At 46.8% G+C, this 19,870-nt stretch overlaps 1 protein-coding gene across 7 annotated transcripts in view; it reads right to left on the bottom strand.

Moving 5' to 3' along the window:
- Positions 1-19,870, bottom strand: part of ZNF618 (zinc finger protein 618) — a 164,564-nt gene that overhangs the window by 89,612 nt on the left and 55,082 nt on the right. For all 7 annotated transcript variants that reach the window (XM_052815643.1, XM_052815644.1, XM_052815645.1 and 4 more), the window contains exon 2: positions 6,115-6,158. In XM_052815643.1, the coding sequence (XP_052671603.1) occupies positions 6,115-6,158 (44 nt within the window). The remainder of the gene's footprint in view (positions 1-6,114; positions 6,159-19,870) is intronic.

Raw genomic sequence — 19,870 nt, 5'->3', positions numbered from 1 at the left:
CAAATATAAAAAAAATTTGGCTTATCCAACAAAAAACAAAAGCGCACTGTTTGCCAAAAGCAAAAGAATTCAGTCAGATAAAAAATACGACATACAAATGATGCAGGTTAAAACTAAATTTAAGATGATAATAGAATAGCTGCCAGCGTCTTTAAATTTTCAAGCGTGGAAATGTCAACAAAGAAATTCTGGGAAAAACAAAGAGAATAGATTAAGGGTTTATTTATATCGGTGAAAGAGCTCGATGTTGCTTGACTAAGAAATGACTGAGGGGGTGACAACTGTCTACAAGTGTCCATAGGTCCCCCAACATGGCCACAAGGAGCCTACGCCGGACCATGCCACTGACCCATCGGCAGCAGCACGGCACGGCATAGCCACAAGATGAATGGGATAAAGTGAGCAATGGGAAAAGACAGACAGAAAAGGAGACAGGACCTTGAGACTGGGAAAACTCTCCAGCTGGGGAGTGATACAAATGAGGTGGCAGATGTCCTGCTGCTGGAGATATACATACATTTAACGTAAACAAGCTATGAGGCTCTATGCCATTATCAGAACAACCCCAAGCTGGCCAGGAGAGGGGGTGACCCAAGGAAAACAATTTCCTGGTAACTCAGCTTTGCTGAAGGCATTATAGCTACCGCAACTCAGTACTTTACAGCTCCAAAAAGGGACGTTTCCCCACCTCACGCCATCCAAAGCCCTCCGAGGTCTGGCGTTTGGCAAATCGGTGTGAATTACACAGAAAATATGCCAGTCCCATGGGAGCCGGGATGTGTCTGAGTGCCGTCGTCTCTTTGTATGCATACATTTGACCTTCTTTCGGGTTTCAAGGAAACCCGCCTGGGTTTCCCACAGCTTCTGTGCTGGTTGCAGTACAGAACTCAACTATCCACTTCCCTTAAACTGGCCAGAGGGGACTTTTGGGGGGGTTTTGTGCTGGTTGGTTTGTTTCTTTTTGAAGACGGCTGGTGAGAACTCTTCAGAGAGCACCACAGCTTATTAAATACCTTGCCTAATTATTAACAGTTTTCTCTCTTTCTGACGCAGGATGAGTCTGAAGCTCTTCATGCTCTGGGACTGAAAATCCCACAGGTGGCCTTTTAAAGAATGGGGAAACAATTTAAATAATTTTGCTTCTTGGAAACACTCAGCCCTTGGCCTGTCCCTCCACAGGGTGTGGAGCCCTCTCCCGAGGTTCGGAGGACCACAGCTTCCAGCCTGGGCACGCACAGAGGTTGTCCTCCCCGAATGCTGGGAACCTGGTGAGGACTGGTCAGCTGGGAGAGGAGCCTGCAGAAGAGCTGGTACCATCCCAGGGCAGAGCCTCCCTTGGGTTACAGGAGCTGCTAGGGAGGACATGTCTGCAGATGAGGGGAGGAGAGGGAAAGGCGCCACCAGCGAGGCTGGAGAAGGGTGAACTGAGAAGGAGGAAAGCAGGCGCGACCACTCCTCGGTACCTTCTCCTCCAGCTGGAAAGTCACATCTTCTAAGGTAGAGACTGGAACAACCAGACTACCTAGGCACCACAGCTTGGTCTGGTGTATCAGGGAAAACTGCACCACGTCAGAGGTAGGAGATGTCCATGCCCCAGCCTAAAGGACCCACTGGAAACACTCCTGCCTGCACAGCACTCTGCCTCCCTCCAGGCCAGCACCGCAGAGCCCTTCTGCTGGACCTCCACTTCCAAGAGACCTCCCACCCTTTTCGGGACCTCTACCACAGTGCTGTTAACACTGCAATAAAGACGAGACCCGTCCGTGCCCCCACAGCCAGCTCATAACCCTAGAAGGTCTGGGATTTTACCTCTGTTTTGGGAGCGGAGCATGCTTTTCTGCACAGCTACATCTGTGCTGCGAGCGGGTTCCCCGGCTGGTGACAGCCCTGGTGCAGACGGGGGCTGAGCTTCCAGCTGGCTCCGTTCCCTCCACAAACAGATGCAGTTCCTATATCAGGGTCTGATTTATTCAGCAGGAGTCTCGCACATTAAGTGTAGTTAAGTCTGAAAACAAATCTAATGACTTTAAAATAAATAGCCAACAGAGGACTTGAAACTAAAATTCTTCCTTCCTCTGACACCCACCATATAAACAATAATAATTATATAAAACCGTGTCTAACACATGACTACACAAGGCTCTGGTGACCAAGAAAAGCACACGCTGCTTGTCAGACATAATTGCACATTTGGTTTTTCAATTATTTCTTGTCAAGATCCAGAGCCCACCATCTGAATGCTGACATTAATTATTTTAAGTAGTTAGTTTTACAATAGAGTTATGGAGGCTCCCAACGATTACCCCGAGGTCTGCAGCTCCCAACGCTGTTCCCACACTGCCCTCCAGTCCCTCCAAGCCCTCCAGGACTGTCACGCAGACTCACACCAGCGAGTGATACTGAATCTGGTCCGTCATGTGCAGAAGGGGCTTCAGAAGAAGCTTCAAGAAACTTTCCAGTAGACAGCAGCAGGGTAACTGATCCCCAGGCAACACGCCTCATCCACCACAGCCCACGTCACTTACCGATGCCATCTACCAGTAGAGTCCCTTCTGAGCCCCCCTTGAGCACCCGATGCGCTCCAGCAGCTAACTGCCCATCATGCAAGAAAACATCCCACCTTTTATTGGCTTTTAATTTGCTGCCTTTTAATTTTGTTGACTGTCTCTTTTTTTTCTTGCAAAAGGAAGAAAGAAGTCTCTGATCTACCTTTTCTGGTGTGTTCAAAAACATGCACAGCTTTGTCATGTTGTCTCTTAGTTGTCATCTTCTCCAAGGCAAACAGCCATCTCTCTTCTAGCTCCCTTAAAGGAAGGGGTTTTTATGCTACTAATAATTCTCTTCACTTTTTAAAATTTCCCATTAATAAGCATTCAGTGAGGTACAGGAACCACACACAAGTTAATAAGGTAGGAGAACAGTGAGTGCTTTCTGCCACCACTAATTCTTAGCTGCAAACAGCTGCACGCGCTGAACCGTGTTATTTCAAAGGCAGCAGACAGGCCCGATCAGAGCTGTGGGGGTGATAAGATCATAAAAATCCTGTGCCTTCAGAGCTTTAAACATTTACTTGAAACAGAATAAAATCAATTCAATACAATAAATAAATAAAAATAGGATCGACCCAATACTACAGTCACCACATTAAGATCAAGCATGCTATAGTAAAAAAAAAAAAATTGCAGAAAGATAAAGTTGTCCTGGCAACCTTATTTTGCTTATATTTTTTACTGATATAAATTAATCGTTAAAACCTTCCTCAATAGTTTCCAATTAGCGAGAGTTTCAAGCAGCAACAACTTTGAAAAACATCTACCTTGTATCTCCAGCCACTAATGACCACACAGATTTCATCAAAGCCACATTTCAACCTTCAGTCACTGATAGAGCTTTCTTGAAATATTAAATTTTCATTCCGTTTTATTTTTTTAAAACAGACTTGGTAATTTTCCTTTTTTTGACCATCTTTTGTTCAGTCAGGTAGATGCTGAAGTGGATTTTCTTTCCACTTTTCTAAAAGAAAAAAATGATGGCCAGCCTCACACTTCTTCTCTATATATGTACAAAATAACAGTGATAATGGAAGGAAGTTCTGTCACCCCAATGGGTACTTGGGTACCTGCCTTTGGGAAGGCCATCGCTCACGCCCAGGAGGATGCTTAGGCACTCGGCCCCAAGGGCACCTCCTGCACGCCCAGGAAGGGAGGACACCCACAGGGGACACCCCAAGGGGTCAGCTCCCACAGGGAGAATGCACTCACCCACCTGCTCTGCAAAACCCTCTGGCAAGAGCTATAAAATTGAGTTACAAGCCAGAATAAAGAATTTAGGGGAAGGAAGCAATACCAGGCTCCTTTCCCCTTGCTCCTCAGCCTATGCCCAGTTTTCCCTCCAGCACTTTGTTCAGACTAATTCCCAGCATCCTGAGAGTGAGCATCACTGGACCGCACTGATGAGCCACCCCAAAACTGGGAAAAGAGTCTTCCTCCATGTAAGACACCCGATGCTGGCACTGCTCCCCACTGCCAAGCCCAACCCAGCAGGTGCCCCAGAGGTGTTCAATGCCCGGCAGCATTGCCGAACCAAAAAGCCGCCAGAAAGGAGGGTATTTCATTCTGAAACACTAAGTAGCGGAGCTGGGGTGCCAGGCAGGGACCGTGCCTGTCGTGGCGGGGAGCACTCGGTACACGTTCGGCAGCAGGAGGTGGGGGGAGGACCCACACCGCAGCATTTTGGAGATCAGAAGAACAAAGCGGGCTTTTAACATGGAAGGATGTGTTTCACCTGAGGGATAAAACTTCAGCAGCGCTTTCAAGTCTCCGGAGGGAGCAAGAGGGTGCTCTGGCACACAGTTAGCAGAGAAACGGTATCGCCGGCAGTGCAAAGGGGAGAACGTGAAACGCAGCTCGAGCTGTGAAGGAGACAGGCAGTGCTGGAGGGGAGCACTGGTGCTTGCTGCTTCACTGCCGAGGGCTGTGGGTGCCCGGAGAAAAGCTTCGTGTCTCACCGCGGTCTGCTCCACGCAGCACCGGTGGCCTGCCCTGGGCAGGGGAGCAGCGCCGACCGGTAAACCTTGTCTGGGTGCACTGGTGGTGGACTCGCTCTGAGCAGTCCACGCTGATGCGGAGAGAGCGGTGGCTTCTGCCACACCATCACAGCTTCGCTGCTTGTGTCACTGCAGCGTTTGGGGGCTGCCCGCACTGCTGTTCCCCCTCACTGAGGAAGGGGCAGGTGACACTGATGGAGGTGATGCTAGGACAGGGTGCAGGCCCCCATACCGTGCTGGTTTTTTTCCACAGCAGGCAAACTGGCTCTGGTTTTCTGTTGTCCGTCGTCCCCCATCCATGCTGATGTAACCCACAAATGTGCCTCAGGTGCTCGGCAGTCCCCCCAACAAGCTGTGCATCATCCCACCATGCGATGGCACCTCCCTGACTTTCCTACCATCTTCTCCAACTCTCATGGATGTTTCCGTGCTCTGCTGCAGCCCGCTCCCCTTCCCAGGCCACACGCTCCCCTCACTGGTGCATCTTCAGCGTTGCTCCTGTTTCCAGCCTGGCATCTCATCTCCTACATCTCCACCTGTTTTTACCACAAAACCTTTTAAACCTGGGAGGTGAGTTTGCCACTTTGCTTGTGGATGGCACACAACCAGGAACTGGCTTCACGCACGCACGGGACTAGGTAAATCTTACCGTCACCAAAGCCATGCTTTGCTCCCGGCTCCCACCACTTTCCCAGTGCTGCCTGGCACATCAGTGCTGCTCTGCAGAGGAAACCCAGCTAAAAGGAATTTGTGCCTGGCCAAGGAAGGACAGCTGCCCCTTCATCCATGCTTTCACAGCTCTGGACTGACTCCACCAGATAGAGATGGAGAGGGACTGAGGAAGCACCATCTTTACCGCATCCCAGCAAGGCAAGATGCCCTACAGCATCAGCAGGAGATGGAGAGGCCACAGCACAGGGCAGACCCAACCTCAGCACGTCCCTCTCCTTTGTGCCAGGCTTTCCTCCTGCTGCTCGTGCCAGGGCTGCACGCCTCCTTTCCGCAGCACGCAGGGCTGCCGGGACACGCCGGCCGGGGAGCTGCTGCATGCCCCGGGCACCCTGCCCAGCACCACGCACACTGGGGGTGGCAGCAAACGGGACACCTGGAGCAGAGTCCCCCACGTGGGAGCAGCAAAGACACCCCTTAGCAGGATCAGAGGGGGCTGGGGTGGTGGGACACCCCCCTCCTCTCCTCCTGCGCGGGAACAGGGGGGTCCACTCCCGACCGCCGCAGCATGGCCCAAGGTCTCCATCCAAGAATCTCATCCTGCAACGGTCTTTGCACCACGTCGTGGGCGTGGGGCTGGGTGGACTCAGCTGTACCACCCCGCACTGCATGCAAACCACATCTCCTTGCAGCCCCCGAGGCCAAAATGATCCTTCTTGCATCTATCTTTTTAGCAAAATCCAAAAATGGGTGTATGGACACAGTGCTCTAGCAGCTCCCAGCCCATCGCTCTTGTGTGGTCACCATTCACCACCCGTCTCTGAGATGGAGAGCTGCAACCGAGCAGAGCCATGTCTGCTCACCACATCCCACCCCAGCAGAGAAAACCATCCACCTACCTGCTGGAAGAGCTCCTCCGCCCACTGCTGTTGCTCTCGTCGGCCTAAGGGGGCAGAAGACATAAAAATAAAAAGCTGTTTAGGTTAAGAAAGGTAAGACTGCCCTCCAAACTCTTCCTGCTAGAACACTGCACCCAAAATACCTGGGGATTTTCCATTCTAAGTTCCACACATGCCCTGAGCTCAGTGTTGGTGGGACATGTGCACTGAAATCCAGGTTTGCAGGAGGCCGAGGCAGGATTTCGGACACAGCCCCACCATGGAGGTAACTTTCTGAGTCGATTCCCTCTAGTTGCTCTTGTGCAATTATTTTATTGTGCTTTACCAAAGTCTAAAGTAACTATGCCTCCTATGCAAAAATATGCAATTTGCAGGAGGGAAATATGGCAGAAATAACCAAATTCAATGGTATGTCCAAGCTGAGACGGCCCCGCTCCTGGATTAGAGGGGCAGGTCCAGCGTGCCTCCCTTCGTTAGTGATGAATTGCCTAATTGAGCCCCTCCGGGCCGTTAGAAGGGGCTGAGCAGGGAGTAACCAGGGTCTCCTCCTTTTTGCCTCCTTCCCCCAGCTCTCTGATGAGAGGCTTCCTTGGAAAGACAATATTATTCCAAACCCAGAAATTTTATTTCTGAATTTGTGCAAACACAAGTTAAAAGATATTAGCTGCATTTCACATTTTGTGCAAATGGCAGAAACAGGCAATTCATGTGCAGCAGGATGGGGGCTAGCCAACGATTTCGATAAAATAAACCCTTTTTTAATTTAAATGCTAATGCACTGAATTAAAATTTAATAACTGAGGAAATTGAAAAGCCGAGCAGGAATATTGGAAATAAATCCAAGCAGAAACAGCTGAAATTAAAAATTCTAGAGAGTGGGAGGATAGCAGCTAAGCTGTCTTATATGATTACTTTTTTTTTTTACTTTTTTTTTTTTTTTTTTTCAGAACGAAGGGGGGAAGGAAAAAAAAAATCCTATCTTTGGCTGGCTGTAGGGCAGTAAATCGAGAGTGCTGTGATTTATTGCTCAATTTTCCTGAGGGGAAAAAGGCTTTCTTTCATGCTGAAATATTTCATAAATTTCAAGCCAGCATAAATTCTTAATTTAAAAGTTATGGAGGTCACATTTAGTGCACTGGTGCAATTCTGAAATCTTAAAGGAATAGCAACCAAAAATTGCAATTTGATTTTATTTTTTTAATTCTTCATGTGAAATTTTGTTCAAAGGGTTTCTCCAAGTTACACAAAGCAGAAACACATCCTGGCTTCTGAAGGTTTAAGAAATCCACTGGAAATGAAGAGATAAAAATCTAATTCAATTACAAAAAGGTATTTTATTATTATTGTTAGACACTTGAGGAATTTCTGTTAAAAAATTTCCTCCCTCCATTGCCTGGGAAAAGCCAGAAGGGAGGAGCTGACAATGTAATTGCTTCTGTTAGATCTCCAATCTTTTGTGAGCACTGATATGTTCATTTGTTATACAGCTGTTCAGCTACAGAAAGGATGTCAGAGCACCCATAATTCAAAGCAATCAATCAAAAATTAATGATTTGTCATGCTTACACAATGGAAAAAAAAAAAAAAAAAAAAAAGCTTTACGGGTTCCTGCAACTGGTAGATTGCTCAAACCTTCAGGGCATTTTCTAGAAGATTAGATCTGTGCGTAAAAAAAAAAAAAAAAAAAAAAAAAAAAAGGAAAAATGAGACTTAATATCCAGCCAGGGCAGAAACCTTGTGGGGTGCTGGGGCATCAGTGTTATCCAAAATCCCCTAGTGACGGGGTACGCTACAATTCCTGTCCATTTAAAGAGCTTTCTGCACAACCCAACCCCACAAGTCACCCTCACGCGAGACCAAACATTCCCCAATCACAGAGCAATCGCCCAGGCTCCTGCAACTATAATTCCACATGAAAAACACCCGCTGAACATAAAGGTCGCCTGGACGAGTGCTCATGAAAGCCGCAAAATAGAGAAGCCAAAGCTAAAAGCACAGCCTCGACTCTGCCTTCACGTCATCTGCCGGACCACTCCAGCTGCAACACCAAGTGTTACCCAAATATTACCAAAAATTAAATATTTCAGTTTGGGAAGCACGTAGCCAACCTAAACTTTGGAAAACTGTCTGAGATAGAAAAGTTATTCATCCTCCACGTAAGCAAGAATTTCTTTACATATAAATTCATTCTGAGAACGCATTGTGCAGGGATCGTTCTCCCAATATGAAGCATATTGATGTCACGATGCTGTATTTTATTCCTGGTTATACACACATGTTAGCTGGTGCCTCTGGTGTGATTTACCACCCAACCTAATGCAAGTATTACTCTGAAGGATCATGCATGTAATTCATTTTATGTTCCTTTTCATATTTGTATTTGGAGCTGAGCGAACAAATTGTTGGAAATAAATGACGTGGTGACTGCAGCCTCTGCGATTCCCAACCATCACCAACCAACTGCACAGGACATTCTGGGGCCAATACACAGTTTTATTATTTACTTCTTTTTTTGCTTACCTTCCCTATTCTGTGTGTGCCTGCCCTGTCTGATTTCCCCTTTCTGTCTTTTTTTTTTAATTTATTTTTTATGATGCCTTTTTTTTGCTTTTTGACGTCTTTTCATGAGCAATTCATGGACTCTCCTCTCTCAGAACATAGCACATACCAGTGCAAAGGACAAGACGTGCATGAAGAGCACAGAAAGGGAGGTGCAACAGTGAGACCCCACCAGTGTTACGGAGTTTCTTTATTTTAAGAGAAAAAAAAAGGAAAAAAAGAAAAAAAGGGAACCACAAGAGGTAAGAGCTCTCAATCTAGATGGTTTCACACCCGCCAAGATGCTCTTGGAGAGGAGGCATCTCCTAGGCATCTCCCATGGAGGCAACACTAAAAACCCACCAATGGACATGGGCAGAGCTGGGGCAGTTGTTTCTGGGCTGCTGCAAGCCCACGGCTGACTTCTTGGTTTGGATCTGTTAGACCTAAACAGCAAGGAAAGTCTGAACAAAATCAGATCTAGCTGTCTTAAACATTTCTGGATGCTTAAGTAAGCCCATCCTCACCAAAAGTGCCAGCCAGAGACACCTTCACACACTGCTCCAGTTTCCAAACATGCAACGAACTAGCAAATTTCCTGTGCCAGCAATTTGTCTTGGTTACAAACTCTTCAGGAACAGCTCTGTTTAGCTCAGCACTTGTGCAGCGCCAAGCACAGCGAAACCCAGCCCATCCTAAGGCCGCAAGATGATTTAATCATACATCACCGGCACAGGCACTACCCGAGACCACAGCGTGTCCAGCCAAAGTGCGGGAAGGTAATTTCCTCCAATCGTACAGGGTATGCGAAGGTGAAAAAGCATAATAAAGAAGCACCGTGGTGTTCTCCTCAAACGTTGCAAAATAAACACAATTACAAGCTTAATAAAAAAGGAAATATTTCCGCAAAGTGCATAGAAGTTGACCTACGTGAGCCATTTGATGTCCCTCAGCTCTCCACGGAAACAGGCAGAGCCACCGCTGCACGATGCCCAGGACCCTCTTAGGTGGCTCAGACCCCCAGCAGTCACAAAGCAAATCTCAAAAACAACCCCCACGCCAAAGACCTGAGGACTCGAATCAGTGGACGTGTCTTCGGCGCAGGGCTGGGTGGCAGCACCCCTTGTGCTGCCCGAAGAACCAGCCATCGCAGCCGGCTGGACCCCCCCAGGGCAGCCTGGGTAATTGCCACCTCAATGCTCAGCAGAACATCTGTACCCTGTGCAGATGTGCACCCCCTGGCCTCCAGCCCACCACCCCACCCGAAAGGCAACCGACCTCCTCCTCTCCTGCTCCGCTTGGGGCTCACCTTCAGCACGGGGAAGAACTGGGAGATCCATACACATATTTTTAAAAATCTGGCTGAAATGAGCTTTTTTCCTTTTATTTTTTGCAGTACACCCATTTGGAATCCAATGTGAAGGGATGATGCCTTTTGCAGACCACGCTATTAATCCATTTAAAAGAAAACATTGCATTTAGAGTCTAAAAAGCGGTATTTAAGGACTACAAATACAGTAAGCAAGTCAAAGTGGTGAATTGCTGGAAATCACCATTTTACCGCCAGTGACCAGAATGTGCCGAAATGGGTCAGAGCAGTTTTCGACAAAGCAGCGTCTTTGGGAAGGGCGAAGAGAAATCTCCTGCGCACCAGTTTACCCAGGTAATTTAATTCGGTGACTTCTTCATTTATAATTGAAAAAGCAGAGGAGCAGAGTTTGCATCTGCCTGCCAGTTGGTGAGCAGGGGAGGACGGGCGCGGGGCTCTGAAACACTGGATAATTAGTCATACAATCTCTCACATAAAATCATTTACAATTCAAAATATGATTCCCTAAAGCTGCTTTTGTACATATCGGGTATGTTTAAGGTAGTTTTGTTTAACTAACGCTAATAAATATCTTTTAAATTAAAATGCATGAAAGCAGAATGTGGTTTCTGGCCATATGCTCCTCGACTCAAGTCGTAAGCGAAAAGTAAATCATGTGATAAATGAGAAATGTATCAGTCAACATCTCCTAACAGGATAAAGTGTCAAAAATTAGGAGTCCAAGCAGATGTATAACTGACCTGAGAAATCCATGTTTATAGAAAGGGCTGCACTATATTAGGAAAAAACCCCAACATTTTAACAGTTACTGCAAAACAAAAATATAACTAAAAACCATAAAAATGTTAAATGAGATTTCGGAAGATTTAAGCATGGGCTTTCTGCCTGATCACTTAAATTATGATTAAAAACAATTATTCAAATCACTTGGATTTGCATCCACGTACGCCACGCTCAGATCTGCTCCCACGGGCATGACACCCAGCGCAGGACAGGGGTGCCAGGACCCCCCCATCCACCACTGCCAAAGCCCTCGCCAGGGGGGAAAAGGTTTTAAATCCATTTATTTATTTGTACACAGCCACCCCCCGCCCCATGATTTGCCTCTGAACTTCATCCTGGCTCTGCCAAGGGGAGATGCCCCCAATTCTGTCTGGGGTTTGCAGGAGGAACAGAAGCCGCTCGCCCCAGCTCCTCTCCCAGAGCAGGGAAAGTCAGCTTTACTCTCCACATGCTTTGTAAGAGGGCCGAGTTGTTTGTTTTACCTGAGGAAAAAATAGAAAAAAAAACCCCCAAACCCACAACCTACTTTCCCTGAACGCCTTCCCAAAGACAGCTGAATAATTTTTGGTGAAACACAAAACACACATACAGTTTAGAAATGAGCCAGCAGCACCCAGCGTGGAAAATTTCACTCCAAATAATTAAAATTTGGCAATGGGAGAAGCAACTGAAAACAGGTCTCACAAAGGAATGCGCCATAAAAATAACTGCAGGCCTGCCTACCTGTGCTGTCTGTTATTATTAACTTCAGAGCAACAGAAAATGCAGGAAGTGCCTTTTTTTTGCCTTTTTTTTTTTAAACAAAGGGCAAGACATTGGCAGTTTCCTATTTAATTTTCATTAAATAGAAAAAAAAAAGAAGCCCCGCATCACACCGAAACATCTGCAGCGCACAAGGACCCATAAATATACCCGTGCCCCTTTTTTTTTGGGGATCTTTGCTTCCTCCTGCCAATACAGCTGATGCTAAGGAAACCCAAACCCCCAGCTTTTGCACGGCACCGCAGTCCCCTACATCACCCCCACGTTGTCCTTCTCACATCCCCCCAAGCTCAGCGATGTCCCCCAGTATTTATAAAGAGCAGGGAGCAACGTTGAGCCGAGCAGGACCCGTGCCCGGGCACCCCCCGCACACGGGAAAATGATCTCCGATGCTTTAGGCTGCTGTGCCTTGTCCCATCCTCATCCTTTGCCTTTGCAGATCCGTAAGGGCAGCCTCCAAAAGGGATGAATTTTCCATCAGGGAACAAGTAAGTTCCTTGGGCAGGAGGAATGCGCTGCCTATTTCCTCAGCTGCAGCTTCCCCTCAAGAAAGAACCAAAATAATAATAACAAAAAAATTATCTGCAAGGAGGAAATCTGAGCTCTACCCAGGGCATCTTCTTCAGTCCCGCGGCAGAGCTGAGCCCCAGGAGCCAGGCTCCCCCGTCCCCCCATGCCCACTGTGGGGTCTGCAAACAACCCCCGTCCTGACCGTGGGGCAAAATCACTGACACGCGGGTCGGGGATGCTGGCAGCAGCTTGAAAAAATAGTAGTGTCAAAATTATTCGTGAGCATCCGGAGGAATTTCGCCCTTTTACTCAGCCGCAGCCTTGCCACGGGAACAAACGGCGCGCAGATGGGCTGAGGTCAGTGCTTCTTCCTGCGGCAAGGGGGAAAACCCAACAGTAAAAACAAGAATCTGAGATTTTTGAACCCTCTAGATGAGAATAGCGGGAGTGTTTTCTACCTGAGGTCATCAGAAGAAAAAGGCAACGACTCCCATCCCAGCCGCAGAAGCGTGTGCAGCTCCTGCCAAGCCAGGGAAGAGCTTTCCAGCAGGCGAGAAGGATGACGGAGGCGCTGACGATGGGTACAAACCAAACCTGCCGGGGACACACACAGGTGATGCTCAACACCTCCACTGCTGGAGCACGGGGACATCTGAGACGCGGTGGTACCAGAAGTCCATGGACCACCCACTGGTGTGAAGACCAGTGATCTCGTCTGGGCTCTAACACAGCCTACAGGAAAGCCTCCAGCGTCAGAGGAGGGTGCTTGTTACTCCCGGCCATACGTGTTACATAAACCAAGCTTTAGAAAGACTTATTTTAACGTTGAGATTTCCCAGGTTCACTCATGGGAAGGTGCCAAGGTGACTGTGACCTACAGGGGCAAGACCTGTCCCCAGCACCCCCATACTGGACAGACAGAGCATCCTGACACTTGGCACTTGGAGACACAGGGAGCCCGTCATTCCCCACACGGCCGCTCCGAAGCCCCGTGTCCAGAGCGTGTTTGAGCAGACTTGAAGTTCACGAGGTTTACTGAGCAGCCACCTCACCCACACGAGCACCTCCACCACATTTACATGTGCAAACAAATGCCTGCTGGAGACGGCTGCTCAGCCTAAAAAGAAATCAGAGTGGTTTCTAGATAGGAAAACAGTATCACCCAAGCTTGGCCAGGCCCCTGGCCACGTCCCCTTCTTGCTGGTGGCCAACCTCCCAAAGAGGATGCGTGTCAAGAAGACCTTAAGCCAGCGAACACCATCACCGAGGGCAACAGTACCGCAGGATCTCAGTGCTCAGGCAAGGACACCCAGGACCTTCCACCGCCAGACAGCATTACCACTGTGGAGGAGACACTCTTGCCGCCCGTCCAGCCACCCCCAGTGAAGCCGGGGGTCTCCTCCAGTCCCACCCATGGAGGTGTGGAGTGACCCCCCCTCTCCCGGTGCCCATCCCTGCAGTATCAGGGATAATTAACAGCTGATGATAATTTCTCACCGCTCGCCTTCCCACAGGTTCCCAGTCGCCGTGAAGCCGCTAGGTGCCTCCTAAATACTAATTAGTAACAAACACTAATGACAAAACCAGCTAGGAGGTTGATCAGCCCAACGCAAAGGTCAGGCGCGAGCACGGGATTTCACTGGAAAAGCTGAGACGGGAATGATCCCCTCTGCTCTTGTAGTTTCACTTCTGACTTCACCCGGGGGCCCTCTCTACACTGATTTCAATTCTCTTTGTATTGGCAAGAGAATTATTTTTCTTTTAACTTTTTTTTTTTAGTTTTTTTTTTTTTGCTTAGTCTTGCAAATGGTGGGACTGGATTTGCTCAAACTTCTCCCCAAACTCTTACCTGGGGCAGAGAAAGTTGCTGCGTAGAGGTAAAAATTGTAACTAGGCTAATAATAATAACAATAATAATAATAATAATAATAATAATAATAATAATAATTCACTATTAAAGTCTAGAAATTATTCTCATTCAGTTTCATTGTATTTACTTCTTGCCTACTGTTTATTTTCTTCCCATTTTATAATCTTAATTTAATAACTTGGGCGTGTTGCCTGCATCTGCCCAATTTCCGAGCTGTCTCAGTAACTTGTAATTACAAGTTCTTCTAAGAAGTTTCAAACTGAAAACATCGAATTCCTGCTGGAAAAGGCACACATGGGGTTTTGCTAACCAGGAGAGCTGTGCAAACACCAAAATCAGCGAGGCAATGAAAAATCCCATCACAAAATCAGCACCAGCCTGGCCAGGCGCTGAACCACGCCAGCGCTTTTCCCTCTTGAAATGGAAAAAAATTGCCTTTGAAGGACCCCAGGTTTTCGTGTCACCTACCATTCGCTTTGGCTCCTGATACTTCAGATAGTCACAGACATGTTTAAGGGCTGTAAGCAGTTGCCTTTGAGTCAGGGGAATATTTGTATGAGTAATTTTATGAACTTGCTGAAAGTACTGGCAGAATCTGTGCTTTGAATTTCAATTTTGCTCCCGTGGCAGCCCAGGGAAATTCAACTAGCACATGCTAGCAGAAGTAGAGCAAAGAAAGGGAACATCAAATAAATTTTAACCTAAAACTACAAATGTTCAAGCAAATATTAAAAAGCTTCAACCTGATGTACCTTTTTTTTTTCCCAAAACATTCATGAAATTAAAATTATGAATTAAATCAATGCAGCAAATTGGTCTGGATTTAAAGAGTTACTCCTTGATTATAAGCAACTGAAAAGTAATCAAAATATTTTTTTCCATCTCCTGTTGCTCAGTGCTCTCCTTACTCTGTTCTTTATGAGAAAAATAATCAAATTGAGGGTGAAGAGGAGAAAAGGCATTACTGATTACTTCTGAACTCTCATATTATAAAAGCTGGAAAATAAAGAGTGACCGGGCAAAACAACAGAATTATCTGCATCAAGCAGTTGTTTACAGATGGTATGAGTTTCCCAGCAAAAGAAACAGCTGGAAATATTTTTAAAGAATAAATGTATATGGAATGAAACCTTGGGGGGGAGGAGGGGATTATTGTTTTTAATGTGGGGGAAAAAAAAGGGGAGAAGGAGCCATGCGATAGCATTTCAGAAATCCACCCATTTTTCCAGGTTTCCAATTTCACAGGAAACTCTCAGGAAATCAATTTAAAAAAAAATCCTGTTACAGGCACTTTTCCAAGTTGATAAAACAAACATATCTAACAAGCTACGAGTGCACACGGAAGAAAAAAAAAAAAAAATTAAAATAGGATTTATTTATACACGGCATCCCACACGTTTTACTACAGGAGTGCCGTTAAACACATTTTGTTCAGGCATTTGTGAGCAGGCACATCTCCTGGCTGCGTGTAGGCAGGCTTTGCTTTGAAACGTTGCGTCTGATGGGGCTGCGATAGCTTCGCACCGCAGGAGTTACCCCACGGCAGGAACCACCAGGAACCATCCACCTGTGGAGGTCTGGCCCTTCCCTGTCGGAGGACGACACAATGCAGTGGGAAAGACCTGAAAGTTGAGTTTAACCTCGCAGCGGAGCAGGCTGGGAACACGTGCACGGGCTCTCACCACAGCTCAGCTGAGGGGAAACAACCTGAGAAACGATTGCATCTCCAGTGCATGTGGAAGAACTCAGCGCAAGTTGAACGGGGACGGTTTCATCTACCCTAAAATAAGTCTCTGTGCAATCACGGCAAGAGCAGGGGTTCGCAGTGGATGGAGACGAGCGGCAGGGAGCGCAGCCTCCCAGGCAGTCCCGGTGTGGAGGTGGTGGTCACAGAGCTCGGCATGGTTTGGCCAAAGCTAAGACCAGCCAGGAGACCCCTCAAGGTCTCAGACAGCAGGATGTCCAAATCCAGACACACCTGCAGGTGCGACGCTGCAACACGGATCCTATGCAGGAGCATTTTCTGCCATCGCTAGCGTGCACTCCTGATGCACGCTGAAGCAGGACAAGTACCTGACAGCAAGATGGCCCAGCAGGTACGGGCCCACCTGTATCATGAGCTCTTGTAGATACTCAAATCCTGCTCTCTGAGCATTAAAAAGGATGCTGGGGAAGAGTTAGCCAAGCCTGTATCTAGAGGAAAAACCATGTCTGAACTGGGTACCTCCCATCTGTCCATGAAACATGCTTTCCAGCATGAGAAGGACAGACTCATACTGGCCATCCTGTTGGTCTCTTGCAAGAGTCTGTGACCTGCAAGAAGCCCCAACCCAATACGCAAGGAAAAATTAAAACAAAAACCAAAACCAACTCATCTCAAGAACATCCTCAGAGGATGGCTCACACCGGTGGGCCAGCCACAGTGTTGTGGACCTCAGAGCCTGCAATGAAGCACTTCTTGGAAGAAGCTTTTGTAAGACTAAAACTTTGCCCTTTAAATCTGCAGAGGCTGTGAAGCATGTCCCAGAGGAGCTGCTCCAGCTCATGGTTAAGTCATCTGTGTTTCAGTGGGAGCAATGTGATCCCTGGGCAGAATTGTACATTTTGGAGTTGGTTTTACCTCTTTTTTTTGTAAATTTTGGAGAATGCTTTGGGCCCCTCCATAATTAACAGCACTGCATAGATGCCAGGTACTGACAATGTTCAGTTTAATTCTGAGGTACATAATGAAGAATTAAACATTTGTCAAATACATGACAATCCAAGGCAGAAATTAGTATCTAGAATTAAGAAATGCGTAATTTGATAAATATCACAGTGAGACGGTGTTAGGAACAGGACTATAAGGAGGTCCAGCGTTGGCCAAGGGTCCCCTGCAAGGCTGGCACCCAAGACCCCTTCCTGACGCTAGTGGGGAAGGCTGTCAATTTGCAAAACATAAATTTTATCCTAATAAACAAAATCCCTTGTAGCATTTAGAGATAGGCTATGAGGTTGAAACTAAAACATTTACTGTTGGCAGGTTAACTACGGGACACCACCTTCTCTCCCAGTTTCGTGTGATTGGCTTTTTTTTAATAGCATGAAATGGTGGTAATTTTACTTTGGAAAGGGAAAAAAAAAAAGTCAAACCACATCAACCTAAAAGTAAGAAGGGGGGAAGGCACACAAAGCTGGATAACTTTTTCAAACTTAAAAAAGAGCAGTAATTACAGGGGGGAAATTCAGAAAGAGTTTAGTCTGCCTGGCTCCCTCAAAAATGAAAAAAAAAACAGAAAAAAGCAAGAAAAAAATAGTAAAAAGAGAAAAGAGAAAAAAAGAGAAAAGAGAAGGAAGGGGGGAAATGAAGGAAGTTGGAGAAAAAGCAGGCTTAAAGTAGAAATCTTAGAAATTCTGCTTGCAAAATAACTCCCATCAGCCAACCACAAATCCTATAAATATCACCAGATCGACTCCCCAAGCAGATATAAATCAATAAATAAACAAACCAGCCTCCAAGATTAAAAAAAAAGAAACCAAAATAAAAAAAGACCAAAAAACACAGAAAAGCCTCGCTGCTCTCAGCAAGGGCGGTGGGTTTGCCAGCTTCCCGAGAATGACAGCAATTTGGAAAATAAGGGAAGAGGAAAAACTACTTTTCCTGGGTACATCCTGTAAAGGCTGCAGCAGCAATCCTGCTGAGACACCGCTTCTCTCCTTGAGATAACCCAATATTGCCCAAGGGCAGAGGGGATGGTGACCCCACAACCCTCACGCAGAAGTCCTCAAACCAGGCATGGTGATAGGAAGAACGGGATGTCACCCCGTACCACCGACCTTCGCTTTCGTCACTTCCAAATTGACATCTCCAAGCAATTGGTTGGGCTAAAGAAACTGTTTTTCAAGCAGTTTGCATGGGACAAACATCACCCGGACCTGACCTGCATGACCTTCAATTCTCTATAGTTCATGGAACTGAAAAAAATGAGGGCATAGAGCTGCAGGGAAATTATTTTCAGCCAAAAGTGTAGCTATAGCAAGACCGACCATTGCATGGATTAGTGTCATTTTTGCTGAACCATTCATACAATAGAATATGACACTCATTTTCAAAAAGTGGAATTGACAGTCTGACATTTAAAATTTTCTTATTCATACAGACAAAATATCTGTCCTGTTTATTTTTTTAAAGCAAGAACTCTAAGATTTGCTCAAAATCTAAATGAAGCACTCAGAAGCCACAGATTCTCTTCAGCTCAAAACTATGCAACCCAAAAAGATATTCTTTATTTTCTGGTCAACAACAAAAACTAAAATCAATACATTTTTCTTTTGGCTCAACCTGAAAAGGAATTTTTCAATTTGTCAGAGCTTGAAGGAAACCAAAAAAATCTATTATTTGCACAGCCCTGCTGCCAGACAGATCTGTTGGAGCAGCACGGGAGAACCGCCACTGTGATGTGAAAAAGAACAAAAGTTCTTACGAGGATCCATTTCAGGGTTGAATTTTGCAGGCAGCATCATTAGTCCGCTGCTAGTTTGCAGGCCAGCAGCTGCTGCAAAGTCCTTTGAAAGGAAAGCCAAGGGGTGTGATTGCCCCCTCAAAATTCAGACGCAGCCTTGGGTCATGTCTAAGAACTAGGGAGAAATCCCTGAGCCCAAGCATTGAAGCCTGATTTCCCAATGAAGCCTGGGCTTCCCTGCAACACAGGCTGCTGCTGCCAGAGCCAGGCAGGGCTGGTTCTGCCTCCAAGTTGAGAATGGAGCAATGAACCCACTGAAACGGATCTGTGGTCCTTTGCATGAAAAAAATATCAGGCCAAGGGCTGTTTCCTCCTTCAGACGTGTCACCAGAAATCCTCCAGCCACCAGCCTGCTCCAGTCCCCCGTGAGTACCAACTGCAGAAGATGCTGGGCTGGGAAAAGCTCACGTATGCCAGCTTCCACGAGCTCTTCCATTGAAAAAGAACAAATGATGTTCACCTACACTTCATGCTGCAGCAGCCCCACAGACAGTTATTCATGTTGGGTTCATTGTTTTCCACTCAGATCATACATAACCTCAGCAGCAGCCACGGATACTTTCTATATGAACTCTTTTGCACCCAAGGAACATGGTATACCACAAACTTCAGGACTGGCCAAAAGCACATCACCATCAATAAATTATTCTACTGAACATCTGGAAAATTTCTTCAGCCCGAGAACTGTTTTCCGCACATAACACTCCAAGTGTGGGACTAAAAGTATGGGAAGCTGTGACAATTCAGGGTATCTGTGTAAAAGCCCAGTGAATACTGGGGACTGTCCTTGAATCCCCAAACTCAATCCCAGGTGAGGGACCTCTGCTTTGATGCACTTTGCCCCCACATTGTTCTAAAAACAAAGGAGGACCCAGGACGTTCCTGCGTCTAGGAGAAGGTTGGCTGCAGAGAGGTGGGCACATGAGAGACGCACATCCCCAGGCAAGGGCAGGGCAGGACAGGGTGTGGAGAGCCTTTTGGAGAGCTTCACCACTACAAATACTCAAAAGCGTCTTCACTCCAGCCTTTTCCTGCTTTGTTGAGCTGGCAACTTAATTGGGACATCTCCAGTTCTTCAAAAATGCCATAGATGTCCTCACTCATTGCAACGCATCCCCAAAGATGTGAGCAGACACCCCTGGTTGGAGCTACGGGCAACGTTTGCTAAAGTTACAGCAGGTCAGAGATCTGCTCTGGGCTGGTGGGCACCTGGCAATAAGCCATGATATCATATTTTGCACGAAGAGGAAAGAAAAAGTTAACCCATGTCCAGGCTCAGAGAAAAAGCAAGGTCAAACTGCTCCAGTGTGTTAGGGCACAGGCTCAAGAGCCCAGTAAGTGTCTCACAGACAAGCTTTACCCTGCCAAGACAAGCTGAACACCTGCAACAAGCAGGATGGTGATTGAACTGGGACTGGAGATAACGTAGGACGTTACACTGAAAACAACCCCTCCTCTCAC

Source organism: Harpia harpyja, chromosome 19, assembly GCF_026419915.1.
Source record: "Harpia harpyja isolate bHarHar1 chromosome 19, bHarHar1 primary haplotype, whole genome shotgun sequence".
Classification (NCBI taxonomy): domain Eukaryota; kingdom Metazoa; phylum Chordata; class Aves; order Accipitriformes; family Accipitridae; genus Harpia; species Harpia harpyja.
Note: the sequence above shows the minus strand (reverse complement) of the source record. Positions and strands in the feature narration are given on the sequence as shown.